The 16,066-nt window shown below is 46.0% G+C and overlaps 1 protein-coding gene across 2 annotated transcripts in view; it reads right to left on the reverse strand.

Annotated features, from left to right (window-relative positions):
* LOC147703160 (uncharacterized) overlaps positions 1-16,066 on the reverse strand; it is a 243,297-nt gene that overhangs the window by 203,533 nt on the left and 23,698 nt on the right. For both annotated transcript variants that reach the window (XM_086931701.1, XM_086931702.1), the window contains exon 3: positions 1,734-2,873. In XM_086931701.1, coding sequence (XP_086787827.1) covers positions 1,734-2,873 — 1,140 coding nt within the window. The remainder of the gene's footprint in view (positions 1-1,733; positions 2,874-16,066) is intronic.

Here is a 16,066-nt window from a genome sequence, read left to right on the forward strand (position 1 = left end):
ATCGGGCTGCATTCCCCCCAAAAAATCAGATTTATTTAAAAAGCCATCACAGACATGGTAGTCTGCTGGCCCCAGCACACCACCATCACTCTGATCTTGGCCATTCCCAATGGGTTGCAAATTTAGACCTGCCTCATGAATATTGATGAGGCAGATCCATTTGCAACCTACTGGGAATAACAAACAGTGTCAAACAGACTGCTGTACTTAGCATTTTGTGACTTCCTAATTGCGAGTAACAAAAACAAGCAATTAGGAACTCGCAAAAAGTAGTGATCATACATATGGCCCAAAGTTGAGCTTCTGGCAAATTATCTTAATGTTATTTTTTCTACCCCAGAAGACATACTCAAAGCCTGCAACATCTTGGTATGTAATAAAGTCTATATTTTAATGGGGCTTCTCAATATTGTACCTACTACCTACAAATACACCATAGGGTCACTAGGAATAAGAAGGGCTATGTACATTGAGATCATGCAAATGAATTGGGATTCTGTCTTTCTTTTTGGACCTTCATGAGAGGTCACGAATAACCTTAAAGAAGGGAACATTTCTATACAGAAAAAGAAGCTGGGATAAATATCCAGGGTGGATGATAATGTTTAGTGGTAATGCAACAATTCTGCATTTCCTCAACACCTGAAGCATAATAACTGAGTGCATGCTGATGCTCTCCTAATGGGGCACTTACAATGAGCCTGACAAACACTTGTATTTTGTCCTCTTTCCTCGCTTTTTGATTTAAAGGCTATTCAAACCTCGCCAAGGCTTGTTTCGTGATTAGGTAATTAAGATCTAAGTATCTCTTTCAACCCTCCCGAACTCTTTAGATATTAGCACAGATGTACACAATCACTGCTCATGCTTCATGCACTACTCTGTAATTTTAATTTTACTTGTTAAAGCAACCTATTTTTTCTTCTACGTTTGTAGTGTGCTTCTTTGTGAAGAGCTATTGGTGAGAAAAGACCAAACAAAGCTTTTTGTCAAAAGAAAAAGAAATGAAGTAGGAAGTTTTTGATGTTAGGGCTCACATTGGCCAAAGCGATGGATGGCTCTATGATGGTTGTCCCAGGGAGCTCCCGTGTTCGCTGAGTGGCTGAAAGATATGGCTGAATGGGCAAATGCAAAGAATGTTATATGCGGAAAACCCATAGGGACAATAAAATTGAGGATGATTTGTGGGTAAGGGCTGTAATGCATAGTGAGCTGATGGTCCTTCTTGAACTAGACTGGGCGGGAGGTTGGGCCCATGAATGGAGAGGGGGTGGGGGGATTAGTGTTCACTGGTGATCAGGGCGACGGGATGGGTATGGGCTCTTTTTCCAAAATCTGGTTTAATTGTTGATTCACTATATTGTCTTGTGAATGGGACAGGGATGTGGGATTCTGTGTGGGTAGAGACCCTGTATCCTGCTGAATGTATATTGTTAGGAACCATTCAGTCACCATGCTGACCTGTGTGTGATACTGTATGTAACGGCTAATATAAAGGACCAATAAAAACCTATACACAAAAAAAGCCTTGTATCAGCCACCTGGCCAGCTCCACCCGGGTTTGCTGGGCATAGGAAAAGAGACTGAAGGGGACTGCAGCCGAGTACCTTAAAACAAGTCATCCAATGACAAAAAAAACTAAACATGGAATAATTAGCTCTTCCCAAAATGCAACTTGCGGGCCGATGCACGAGAATACTCCCCCAACTTCCCCACAAATTCTGCACACCTACCTTCGGGCGCCTGCATTGTGCTCTCAACATTCGCATCCACAGTGTCAACACCCTGTCTGTTGGCTGCTGGCCGAAGCGTAGGATTCTCTTTGCTCCTTGACATGACACTGTCCCTGATCAAAGACATGTTCTGGCCTTTCAGCATCTCCAAGTCATTAAGGGTGGTGGTTACTTTCTGTAGAATACCCACTAACTGGGACTCCCAGGTTTGAGCCATCACAAGCAGTCCACCCTGAGACTCCACTACTAACGCCTCCAAGGAAGCCTCTCGGCCAGCCTTCCCCTGCATCCGTATGGCCGAGGAAAGCTCAGGGCTTCCCATGCCTGGTTGGAATGTCCTTTTACCAGAGTCTACTCGTGAAAGTAGCCCAAGGAGGTCCATATGCAGGTTAGAGACCTCAGTTGATACTTCCTTTAGATTATCTGAGGCCCGCTGGAAGGGATCGTCCTCTCTGTCCACCTGGTTGGGCCAATAGAGCTTCATAAAGTCCTGGTTGGCCAGAGCAGAGTTCCAGCTACTGCTTGAGTAATCATCTGTAGATTCATCTTCACCGGGAGAGACGTAGACCCCACTGCTGGAGGAAAGCTCAGCAGAGCTCCCTGTCTGCGACTCTGAAGACAGGCCAGTGAGAGCAGCTTTAGGGTTCTTTTCTGTTCTCATATTTGTGTGATCACCAGTACCAGCAACTCTTTCCTCAAAATCCTGGCTGACCTTTTGGTGAGTCTTGCATTGCCCGTCATCACTTGAGCTCTGGAGGCCGGGCAGTCCCTCTCTGTGCAACTCCTTCTGGCTCTCTGTACGCACACTCGCCGTTGCATCCTTAGGCCTCCTATCCTCTCTGGAGAATGAACCTGAAGACACCGGGGTAGAACAAAAGGCAGATTTCGCTGCCAAGCTCTGGCCATGCTTCGAAACTGATCCAGGGGGTGAATGACCAACTTTAGAGAGTTTCTTGCTGATGCGGTCTAGAATTGGACTGGGGAGGCGCTCTGTGGGCGTCGAAGGGCTGGCCAAGGGGGGAAGGTGCTTGCTTGTCGGGGTAGACCCACCCTGCGACTTGCCACTCTTTCTATGAGGTTTGTAGAGAGGATGAGGCGACTTGTCCGAAGAGGAATCGGATCTTTCAAACGCAGGAGATGCTGCAAGAAAAGATAAGAGACAATGTTATACGACAAATAGAGTATGGCTAGAAAGAGTGCATAATAGCACGAGAACTAGAAGGAAAGACTTGTACACATATCTGTAGCAAGCAGAGAGGGGACTTAAACATGTATAGGAGTCTTCTGGTGACCCTGTGTGCATGTATCGGAGTTATGAGAATATAGTACAGAAGCACGGATGAGTATTCATATAAGCAAACTTACTGGCTTCGTCTAGATGAACAGTGTGGAGATCCCATTTTAGAGGTGGGTGAAAAAAAAATGTCTGCGCTTAACACATGAGAATTATGGGTGTTATGGTTATTATGCATGGCAATCTGTTGGATACTAAACTGTACCTCAGGTATATCCACTTGCAAGCAAAAGGCATGATATGCCAACTTAATGTACTGCCAATAACGTTTTTTACAGTCCATCATGACTTTTGAACGTACAGGGCATTCAGCTGTGGCACACATCTATTTCTACAGTTTACGCAACACATTTTCTACTCGAACCAAGTTTCTTGCGAGCAGAAGCTATTTTATCAGTGTAAACATGATAAAAACTGAAATTATGTGTCACACAAATAGCATAATCATTGGGTTTAATGCAAGATTACACCTGAGTAAAAATATTTGCGCACAACCCTACCTCATATGTGCAAAAATAAAAAGAGTAAACACTGTATGCATGTCAAGGACTTAGGGGACCTTATGCACTTGTTATGTACTGGACCACTGATGAGATCCCCTCTATATGAGCACCGTAAAGCCGAATAGACCCATATTTGGAGCACTGAGTAGGCACTGTATGTGAAACAGTAAGTAGAGCTTGCGCTTGTGTGCAGAAGAATTGCGGAAACCTATATACATAGGAGCACTGAAGCCTCTTATGTGTATCAGTACTGAGGAATAATGTCTGGAGAAGCACATATGGAAATTCAGGATACCTACTGTCTAGGTTTCTAGAAGTCCAAGCACTGCTTTTTGAGTCTGGTTATATTTTTAACTCATTGATCAGCCATTGTATAGTCGGCTTTTTAATATGACCATGCGTTTCTGCAGAATGCTTAGTATTTCTCCTATTTCAGGCAATTTTATGCATCTCCCTCCAGCTGACTTCTTGCTAACATTTGAAGAAAGTGAGAAAAGTAAAAAGGTGCAGTGAAATACTTGAATTATTCACAGGCACTGATAACTACTTGGGGTACAAATCCAGTCCATCATTTTTACCCGCTTTTTCACTCTATACAGAGACGAGCTGCATGCAAATCAATTTTGGTCCTGCTCCAAAAGGAACAGTCCAGCTCCAACTACCATACCAGGTCCCTTCCAGATGGGAACACAAACAACCCCCGGCCGCATTAAGTCTCATCGGGGAGGTACAGCTTGTGTCTGATGGCACATAGATCACAGGACCCCTATCTGGGTATACCCAATCAGAGTTGCATTGAGGAAAACAAAAAGGTGATTGGTGGAAGACACTGTTGAGTACTCAGGCCACACCTCAGTTCCTCATTTTTGGGGGTTGCTGATGTTTCTATCAGGAAGGATTCTGCCTGGTAGTTCAGACAGGACTGTTCCCATTGGAGCAACATGAAGAGTGATCTGCATATGAATGATCTTTGGCAAGAGTGTCAAAGTGGACAAAAAACAAAGTGGAAAACAGCACAGAGCGATGGCTAGTGGCTGACGTTTTTCCAGCATTTTTCCATCCGTTTTTTGCTTGTTGCAGAAAACGGTATGGGCAAAGGTGGATCCTGTGCTCACAATGTCACAGAACTCAAGCTATACGTTACTGGTGAGGCTGAAGTAGGCCCAAACTGGTTTAGGTTGCTTGCGTGCCTTTCTGGTGACACCCATAAATAGCAGTTTGGGCTAGATATTTACTATGGGTCATGACCAAGACCGATTTGCATATGGCTGGTCTCTGTGTTTGGAGGGATAGTGGCAAAAAAAAATCCAAAAACAAATTCAGTGGATATGGATGCAGCCCTGTACGATCACTATTTTATGGGACTAGTTCTAGCATTCCTTCCGTAATTTGGTTGTTTGTTGCAAACATTTGAAGTCACCAAAAGTAATTATGAATTAGAATGCCCACAGAATAACTGGGGAACTGGCTACTTCTGACTCCCAATTAAAATGGCGGTTAATAGGGACAGAAACTGGGATCTCTATCTCGCTGAACCCAACACACACCCAATCCTGAAATTGTCTAGGGGTTGCAAGAGGAGTTTTAAGGGATTGCATGTATGATTAATAGCAAGGGATAGCCAATCAGAGAAGAGCCTGTGCTGTCTGTCACCTCAGGCAGCGAGTCATGAGACTGGTAGCAAGGTTTCAAAGCAACACAATCTTCTTTAAACTCCCATGTCTTGGTTCAACAGAAGGGGATAACTTTGGACATGTTGGAATCTGCAGCACCAAGCTCTGAAATCACTTCCTGCAAATAAATGGAGCAGAGAGTTTGTTGTGTTTTTTTCTGACAGTTCATTTTAAGAACAACTAAACTCTTCCTGGGGGCTTCTAGAGCCTGATCCCAAATCCCACAGATTCTGGAACCAAGTGAGTGTATCAATTATTTGTAAAGGGAGCTTTAATCTTAGAAGCTTTTATTGGCGCTTTAAAATGGAGTCTAGCAAAGCAAAATCAGAGCATAGTTACTATTTGAAAAGTAACATCTTAAGTTCACGTTTGTTTGTTTGAAGCTGTAGATATATGCATGTTTTGTCTTTTTTTATTTGTGACTCTAAGGCCACTGCAAATTTGTCTTTGGTCAATGAGATTTTATCATTATAAACTAGCCTGGTGTTCCAAGATTCTCTTGTTTGGTGTGGCTTGAGGTATTTGGCTAATATCCAGTGTCACACGCTTGTCACAGGCGTTTTCACACAACAAGATTGCTGTCTTAATGTCTTTGACAATGAGAGACAAGGAGGATTAACAGAATTGTCTGGTACACAGCTAAGAGGGACAGAGGCTTAACACGTTTGGTCATGGGGTGGGGAAAATAACTAACTACTCACCCTTTAGAAAATTACCGAATAAATGTACGCTAAATCCGTCCTCCTCACTATCAGGGACTGTCACAATTTACTCTGCCTCTTAACTTCACCTGACACACCTTTAACAATTTCAGTCACTTTGAGGAACTTTGGGCTTCAGCAGAACATTCAGAAACAACTTGAGAAATGTTCTAAACAGAATGGTTTCATATAAAAATAGCAGGAGAATCCTTGCTTTGGACCTGGATGCCTATGGATAATATTGGCCTGATATATACGGAATAAAGTACCCACTGCTGTACATTATAAGGATATTGCAAGTCACAGGGGAGGCGCAGTTCTTTTATAAGGTCATGCACCTCCGGGGTGATTTGCAATATGCTTATACTGTACGGCAGGGGGACTTTATTCCTTATAATGCACAGTTACAACATCATCCTTCCTGCAACCTGCTTGAATCCTTAGTGTGTTCCTTTTTCATGAGAGATAGGATGTTTGCAAACATAAAAATATTTAGGTAAAATCTGTAGTACAAAATTGAAAACACCAAAAAGCAGTTAGAGATTTGATGCAAAAAAGATATTAGCATTACTTTAATGAAAGTACAATTTTTTGTAAACGCTGTAGCTCAGAATGTGTAGAAGCATGCAGAGATATTATTCGTTCTATATTTCCATAAAGCATTAAAAAATAAGCATGTTGCCATAAATATCACCTTTCTGCTTAGCACTGATTGTGTAGAAAAACAGAGGAGAGGAAAAAAAACATGTTTTGTTTTCTTATTTTAAAGTGAAGATTTAATTATGCTACATGTTCTGCTTTTTCCCCTCAGCCTCTGTCTCTGGCAGCAGGCGTTGTGGAGTCAGAACTTAACTCTGATAAGTTATTACAGTTAAACGGCTACATCATTTCTTTATTACAAGCCTGTAAGTGTGTCACAAATCGCCTGTAATGAGGAAGTTAAAGACCAGCTTTAATACAGGGATTGCAGGCTCTAGTATTATACCACAGATTATCAATAGCTCCTTAGGTTGGGACAGGATAACAGCAGCGCTCTAACAGACCACTAAGGTTGCTGGTGGAGTCAGTCCAAGGCAGACCATGTCCCTCTTCGACACTCATGTATCCCACCCTCTGTAATGAGTGACAGAAGGCGCCAGGGCCAGGGTCTGAGGTGCTGTACGGGTGCAGACTATACTCAGCTCTAGTTTGAACTCTGGTAGAATGCAGAGGATGAACTGTAAGAGTGAAACAACTGAAGAAAGACAGGGACATCTTGGAGAGACAAACTGTGTGTTCATCTCTTTTTAGGAGGCCTGATGCTCGCTACCCAGTCCAGTAGAAGGATTAAATCATGGGTGTCACATTGAAAGGATCATTCATCAAGCCACATCAATGTGCTGACGTCTTGTTACTGATCTAAGGTACCGGGGGGTGGAGAGTAGTTTGGGCCCATCTTTTGTATTGACAGTAGGAGTGCGTTATAGTCACTGTAGTCTGCACTCACCTGTATTTTGTGTGACTAAAGAATGAAAAGAAGAAAGTGGACTACAAGATGTTTAAATATTCTCGTGATTAACGCAAATCTTGTGTACTTTAGAGATGTAACTGAGAAAAGTGTGCATTAACACTTTGTTGAGGGATAACAAACTAAATATGTTTGCTAATTTTGTTAAACATTTTGCTCATAATGCTATTGTTTCATCGGTTGACATTTATAAGTGTTGAAGTATATGCTGAAAGTATGACTTATTTGCTTGTAGAAGGGTGCACATACTGTAACCTGCTCGTTGTTCATTTAGCCTGACTGTAGGACTGAAGTGCATTTTCAAAGTACTTTCCAGTTAGATGTTTTAAATGTTTGAATTCGCATTTTGCTGGCACTGTGGAATGTTGCATGTATCTTGTGTTCCCACTGCAGGTGGACAAGGCTTCATTAGTTGAGAGAAAGAGTTACTGTTCACAGTAGATAAAGAGGCTTGAGAAGAAGAACTGTGATAACGGATGGGGGACAAGTTCTCGTGGGAGGAGGAGATGGCACCAAGGGCGTAGAAAATATCTCAGCATGTGAACTTGTAGGAGGAGGAAGGAAGCAAGAATTTGCTGGAATAATGGATTAACCCCTTCAGCGCGGCGCGAATTTTCGCGCTGTGCTGAGGGTTCTAAGGTTCTAACGGGCTCATGACGGAACGGTTCCGTCATCAGCACAGCTTTGTGCTGATGACGGAACCGTTCTGTCATCAGCATGGAAGGGGTTAATACAAGTAAAGCTGTGGGAGGCGCCTTAATTCAGTGATTGCTTATATTGTAATGTAATTACAGACAGCTGTTACTTTTGCTTTAGGACACCTTGAGGTACAGACCTCATCTTTGGATCTATGGCATCATGCTAAATGACTTTGAAAGTGGCGCGCGAGGGGACGCATACCCACTAGAAGCTGGCAGGAGGGTAGATGGATTGGCCTGGAGGAGGTGAGGTAACGTTCTCTCTGCTGGCTTGTTTCACATTTAATGGTTTTGGCAGCAGTCGCAGAACTTGCCCTGCCCATAAGTTTGCGCCTGAGCGTCGGGGAGAGGCTTCCTGTCCTCTCCCAGGCTCCAGGCAGGCCCCGGGCCTCACCAGGTGCGGGGTGAGGCCTGGAACGCGCCCCCTAGACCTGCTCGGCTCACCCGGCAGGTTTGCGGCTGCTCTTGGGCGGCTCCTGAGAGCTGTGTGATCTTTGGCAGGGTTCCCTGGCCTGCGCGAAGCACCGCCCTTGACTTACAGCGAGAGCTGCGCGTTCATCTGTATGTGATAGGCGGAAGGAGGTGCACTTCCTATTATTTGCCAGACTCCTGTGACCATCACCCGGTAGGGGAAATTGTGCAGGCCAATGCCTCTGCAGACACTAGTAGTCTGGCAAGGAACTGCCCTTGATCCAGCCCAACGGGCCTTTCAAAGGAAATAGCACAACATGTGGGTGACTCTGCTCGCGCACTATTCTCCGATTAGATGACCGTCTCCACCCCAGCCCGTCCACCATCAGAGGCATCGGCTTACCATGGATTCACTCCACCCTTCTACTGGCAGCCTCTCAGGGGCAGCGAGCCATGACGTCACGAACTCTGCTCAAGTCTTATCAGGGACATCTTTCTAACAAGGGAGTGCTTGTGCCCAGGCATAACCGCCTCTCAGAGCGGAGCAGAACGTGTTCCAACACTGCCGGGCCTCCTCTCTGATGCAATATACAACCAAGCGATCAACAACAGGGGGCCACGCACTGGAATGCTGTCATATGGCCAAGATCACACAACCTGTCAACTGTAGGCAGACAATGACCGGGCAGGGGAGGTGGACTCCCACCAATGAGAGGTCTGCAACCTTCACTCCCAGATCCAAGGACAGTAGCTTCCTGGATTCTGATATTGACACAGAAACTGATATGGAAAGGCCGTGAGCAGAGAGGGGGAGGGGCGGGGTGGTGGGTTGGAATTGACGAGACCGAGGGGGAGAGAACGAGATGAGAAGGAGGGATAGAGAGGGAAAACAGAGGAGAAACTGACGGGCGAGGAGTGAGACAAGCAATGTGTGTGTATGGAAGAGAGTGATCGAGTTTATGTGTGCCTAAAAAAGATAGGGGGAGGAATACGCTTGTGTAGGTGTGCCTGTAAAAGAGAGGACGTCAGGGCTTTAAGTGGGAAAAAAACACTGGCGGTGCTAAAAAACGGGCGGGGTAAACCGCGAAGGGGTGTGGTCTAAGTAGGGGCGTAGTCTACAGGGCCAGACTGGGAACCAAAACTGACCCTGGCAAAGTGCTCGGCCGCCCCCCCCCTCCCCCTCCACCAACCCCCATCCCCGTCCCCACTGGGGGGGTTGGAGGTGCCGCCGAGCGCTTTGCTAGGGCCGGTTTTCAGCTGATTTTGTTGCAGGGCCGATTTTGCAGCTATGCTGCAAAAACGGCCCTGTAACAAAATCGACCCCCAGGGGCTCAAAACCGGCCCCAACCATTGCGGCGACCGAGGGATTGCCCGGTGCCCGCTATGGCCAGTCCGGGCCTGGTAGTCTAAATAAAGATAACTAGTGTAGCAGTACCCCCTGCTCTGACAAGCCATCAGCTCTAGTACTCCTCAAAGCCCCCGCTCCTCTGTGTGGCAGCCCATGCTGAGACAGCTTCCCGGGCACACACACAGCCGCACCCGAGTACTTCACAGGTCTTTAAACAGACCCTCCAGGAATTCGCGATTTGCCGCGAAATCGGCACTTTTGTAAAAATGCCTTGATTTTTACAAAAGTGCCAGCGAAATCGGCACTTTTGTAAAAATGCTGCGATTTTTTTACAAAAGTGCCTGCAAAATCGGAAGGTGATGTGTGCCTGCCTGAGGTCAGACTTAGAACACCACCCCTATTATTGCAATGTATCCCCTCCTGTTATATTCTGTAGGAATTAATGGAAAAATCATAGAGAAGATGCATGGGATAAGAAAGATATAATTAATTTACAATGTTAGCTTGCCTAGTGATCTGAAATAAAAAGTTCAATAATGGTGTGAACAGCCTGGGGTAATCAGTGCTAGTGCTTCTGCCTCCTAGGATACACTTTAATGACTGGGGTGTCCCTACTGCTGACTTCCTCACCTGGAAACACTAGGCATGGAGTTGCAGAAATGAGAACATTGTCGCTCACGTCAAGACCACTGGTGTCAATAAAAAGGATCAATGAACTTGGAAGATAGAGAGGATCTCTCTTTCAAAATGTGACCCCCCACCACTTTTATCTAGGATTAAGATGGAGCCTCTCCAGGTACAGCAGAAGACCTGATAGGATTTTAGTTTCACTGCCCTATTCGCTAGAACCATAAGACTTAGTGAGATATTTCCCATGGGTCTAGAATCAGTGTGACTAGCTGCAGCCAGTGCAAAACTACCACAATGCCTACTGCGAAAAAAAAACCCTCGGTCTTTCTGGGCCTGGAGAGTGGAAAACACAGGCATCCACAAGGACAGGGATGTTACAGGGAGTCCTTGAATAAATCTCTGCAGGTCCACGATCCCCCAGTCACCCAGATGTTTATGTGCCCCTCTCAAGTCCATCTACTTATCCCTAAGACTATCTTTGACCCACCCAGTACCCATGTAGAACATCCATATATCACCCTCGTCAATCATTACTAATCATCATGTATTTAGTTATCAGTTGACACACATTACAACATACTCTATTGTGTTGCATGGCACAACGAAGTGGCCATAAGGCACAATGCAAACACTATATAAAAGAAAGAAAAGTCAAACAGACTTATGCATTTCCCTGCTACACTCACCGGATGCATCTTCTTTTGATTCCATGGTCCATCATTTGTTCTTTAATTGCACCCTTCTCAAATTGACTTTTAAGCAGTACACAGTCTTACTTTTTTGCCTGAGTGGCTTCGGAGCGCTGCTGTGGCCAAGTTGCTGTATCTTACCCAGCGTTTGCAGCCATCTTACCATTGATTTAAGGCTGAGAATGAATGATTATGAGTAAAATAAAGTGCAGCAAAAATGCTGCTAAATTTCCATATTTGTGCCGCTTAATTTGCTAATCCATGCCGCTATATCCTGGGGGGGTCTGTTTAAAAGACCACTTGCATGTTAATGATTCTTTGTAGTTTTTTCACCCCTTCTTAGAGCCCCTGCATCGCCACACTTCCTACTACAGTGCCCACAGGCGTTTTGTTCCACAGTGCAAATTCTCCCTCCTCCACTTCGTCACCCAGGCCCGGACTGACCGTTGAGGGCACCGGGCAATTCCCCGGTGGGCCGCATGGTTGGGGGCCGGTTTTGGGCCCCTGGGGCCGTTTTTGTTACAGGGCCGTTATGCTGCAAAAACGGCCCTGTAACAAAAACGGCCGAAAACCGGCCCTGTCACAGAGCGCGGTCGCACCTCTCCCCCCTCCCCTCTCCTCCCAGAGGGGGGGGAGGGGGGCCGGCCGAGCACTTTGCCAGGGCCGGTTCTGGTTCCCAGTCCGGCCCTGTCGTCACCCTGTGGGTATGCCAGAGGGTACTTGTCGCCAGGACACTAAATAGGCCCTGCTGTGGCTTTAAACACGCCGAGAGGCTTGGGGTGTTCCAAACAACTGGACGATGCTGCAGGCCAGCGTCGCAGCGCACAAAATCAACCTGCTGTTCTCACACTTGCAAATAGGGCTGTCACATCCTCGTTATGATGCAGTCACATAAAATTTCCTTCTGTGCAAACACGTTTGTATTATTTCACGTCTAACTTTTGTTTGACTGGACTTTTACAAGCAAGTTTCCCATGATCAGAAGTAAAGAAGAGATATCAAAATGTAGGCAGTTTCTCACACAAAGTGGTTTAAGCTGCTAAATGATCCCACTTGAGTTACCATTGATCAACACAACGGCGTGATGAAAGCACACTACCAAGGAGTTGTGGGCACTTTAGTTGCGCCTCTGATCGAGCTGGTGTGGGGATGCCAGAGGTACTGGGAGCATATTAGCTTGATTTGCTTAAGCAGTGCACGCACATGTTCACCCGAAACACCAACAAAAACCGGGACGTCTGGTCACCCTACCTTTGAGGCCCGAAAATAGAGCCCCCTAGAGACCCCTTTCAAGGCTCCCAAAAAAAACTGGAGGGGCTCAGACCCCCCCCCCCCCCACACTTAAAGCCCTGGAGGACGTGACACAAATCTGAGCGAGAGAAGCAGTCTAACAAATGTACAGAAGAGGAAGGGGGCCGTCTCTCCAATTCAGGCTTCACCCATGTACTTCTGTACGTAAATGTGCACCTCGATCTGTGTTTCCGTCTTTCTGCTTGTGTTCGCATGCGTGTGTCTACTGGGTGATGATGATGGTGTGTGAACGCAAATGAGGTGTGGGGGCCTTTATCTGTATGCCTTGTCTGGGTATGTCTGTTTATTAGTATGCACGTCTGTGTGAGCATGGGTGTGTTTGCCTCTGTGTGTCTTTTGTGTACTTTCATGTGTGTATGTCTTTTGTGTGGTTTGGTGTCTATACCAATGTGCGTGATTTGGAGTTTGTGAATGATGTGAGTTTGCCTTGGTGTGTGTGGTCCGGCGTGTTTGGCCTGTGGAGTGTGAGTTTTTGTGGTCCAGTGGATGTGGGTTTATGTGAGGATTAGTGTATGGCTGCTGTGCCGATGGAGAGTTTGATATGTGTGTTGGGGTTCAGAGTGTGGGAGTTTGTGTGCAATTTAGTGTGTGGCTGGTGCACTTGTGCCGGTTGTGTGTGTGTTTTTCAGAGTGTGGGAGAGTTGTATGGTTTAGAGTGTGGGGCTGTACTCTGATGTGCATTGTGGCGTGTCCGTGTGGGAGGTTGTGTGTGGTTTAGGGTGGATACGATATGAGCGAGTTTGAGCGGCAGAAAGGTACCGCCACTGGACGTGAAATCTAGACCACAGCATGGAGATCCCTTCTTTTTTGGTGTGGGGGGGGGGGGGGGGGGGGGGGAGAGTGGTGATTTAATATAGCGCGAACTAGGCCGATTATATCAGAGCGCTATACATGAGCACCAGTTGCATTTCAGATGGACACATTCATTTTTAGGCGCAGGGAGATTAAGTGATTTGCCCAGAATTACAGGATGGTGAACGTCCCGGCCGAGACTCCCGGTTCCCCAGCGCCCGGGTCAGGGCTTTAGTGGGCCGGGTCTCACCGGGTCTGAGCACCGGCAGTTTATTAAATGGGGCCTCGAAACGGGTCTCTATCAGGCTCTAATTTGTGCCCTGGCACAGGCGGTCCGTTTTTTTCCGGACTGCAGTGACAACAGGCACATCATGTGCATGTGCTCACATTGCTCACTTCTCACTAGTGGAGAAGTTACGTCATGACGTCATGCCAGGTGAATGTTCTAGGGGAAGGGAAATCCTTTAAAGAGAGTCATTTTCTCTCTGGATTTCCCTTCTCTTTTTGAAACGCAGGAGCAGCAACATTGTTGTGGTGCCACCAGGGCTTTAAGTGGAAGCTTTTTCAGTATTCTGTACAACAAGCCTTAGTTGCTGCTTATTTATCTTATACAGCCATTGACAAAGCCAATAGTCCTGACTTGTTGTAGGTAAGATGTTATATCATATATCTGGATGCAATGACAGAAGCAGCAAAATACAAGTCGGGCAGCACAAAATGCTAAGCAAAGATTTTTAGCTTATGGTTTTTTAAGCCATGCCTTTAATTACATTGGCCACGCCCCTTTGAGAGACCCCCCCAGTATTTTCATCCCCCTTAAAGCCCTGGTCCAGGTGGACCGCTCTAAGCCTTTAGGCCACATCCTCTCCTCACACCAGATATCCTTTGATAAAGCACTGCAAAGCTTGATCAAGGATACCAAGCACTATGTAAATACCACTAAAATGTAACACACTACATGGGTGTTCCCAGCCCACTGGCAGCATTTTCTACTCTGTTCTTCAGGGTAAAAGGAGCAGCAGTGATTCACCAAAGGTAGTGTTGCACAGACTATCGAAGGAGGCGCTTTTGACTACCTCCATCGTTCTATGCTATCCTCGATTGGATGATGTCACATGGTACACTGTTAAAGACCGGGCAAAATCACCCAAAGGAATGCTTACTAATGTGTACACAAGTAGTTATGCTGAGGTAGATTAAGCTCACACTTGCATCCCCGGCCAACTTTCACCTTACACACTATGTCCCTCACACTAAACTAATAAAGTTCACAGTAACCCCCACACATTCTAAACAAAGCTACCCAATGACATTGGTTCTAAGACCCTCTCTCCCCTATCCCCTCTCCTTTTTGCACAGTTTCCAAAGTTCAGTCTTTTGCTTCTGGTCCTGCCTTCACAATCAAAGAAACTGCTGTTACTATTAAGACCATCCACTCGGGCCTATCTGACTCTTCTCCCCACCATGCCTTCAGCAAAGGACACCTACCGATCACTTTCCTCAATTGACTCAGGGACATTCAAGCTCAACTGGAAACCTGCCACCGGCACGCCCCTGTTCAAGAACCTATGAACAGACCCAGCCACACTCTCCAGCTATAGGCCCATCTTTCTCCTACCATTCCCGGACAAGGTCTTAGAGAATCTAATGAACCAAAGCCTCACCAACTACCTCAGCAACCACCAGCTCACCGATGCCACGCCCTCCAGATTTAGGCCCAACCATAGTCACCACCACAGACAACATTCGGATGACCCTTGGCAGAGGAGGTATGGCTGCCTTCATTCTCCTGGACCTCTCAGCAGCATTTGACACAGTCTCATATGCGAGCATCATCGGGCACCTGCACAAGATTAGCATCCAAAGACCAATCCCCGCTGGATCTGCTCCTTCCTAATGGCTAAAACACAATCTGTCAGCCTGGCACCTTATCCCTCGGAAGCCCGCACACTCATCTGTGGAGTGCCTCAAGGTTCATTGTTTAGCCCCACCGTCTTCAATATATACATGCTCCCCCTACTTTGTAAAACCCACTTTACATGGTGAATAGTAGGAATTTCTGGTTTCACAAGGAATGTTATCAATTTAATTTAACATGTCATGAGTGATGTAATATGTGAGGTCATAAGCAGTTCATGACGGCGGCATGTTAATTGACTAAACTAACGCGAATTTCAGTGGTTGTTCAGGGTTTTTAAACATTAGTTCTTATCTCAATTCCACACCTAACGTCACGTTAACACTTGGTTTTTATAAGTGAAAATAAACACACACACACACTCACAGGTAGGACTGACTTCAAGTCAATAGAGTGGAAGAAGTCGTACTGCTTTTAAAGACATCAGGATATTGGAATGAACTGTGCAAGTGGCTACAGTGCTGGTAATTTGGGTCTGTACAGTGGAGAACGGGAGGAGTGATGGAGATGCGGATGCTGAAAAGGGATCTCGCATTTTGTTGAATCTGTGTGTTTGTGAAGTGTATATGAGGTTGGGGGGTGCAGGGTTGTGAGTGATGATTTGGGGTATGTGAGTACATGGACTTTGTGGCACGCCTCAGGCACACAGTGTTGTGCTTCGCAACAAGCTTGTAGCAGAGGTTCTGACACGCTGTCCTTTTCAGGCCTCAACAAGCCCAAGCATGAGTTGCCATAGATCAACCCTTTGCCTATTAATGTGGCTTGCTTTGGATGTTGCGAGATATCTCACTTACTGGGTGGGAAATGAATCACAAGACCTGTCTAGCCCAAAGAACTTCAACTGTGAGGAGGGGTTGG

Source organism: Lissotriton vulgaris, chromosome 7 (assembly GCF_964263255.1).
Source record: "Lissotriton vulgaris chromosome 7, aLisVul1.2, whole genome shotgun sequence".
NCBI lineage: Eukaryota > Metazoa > Chordata > Amphibia > Caudata > Salamandridae > Lissotriton > Lissotriton vulgaris.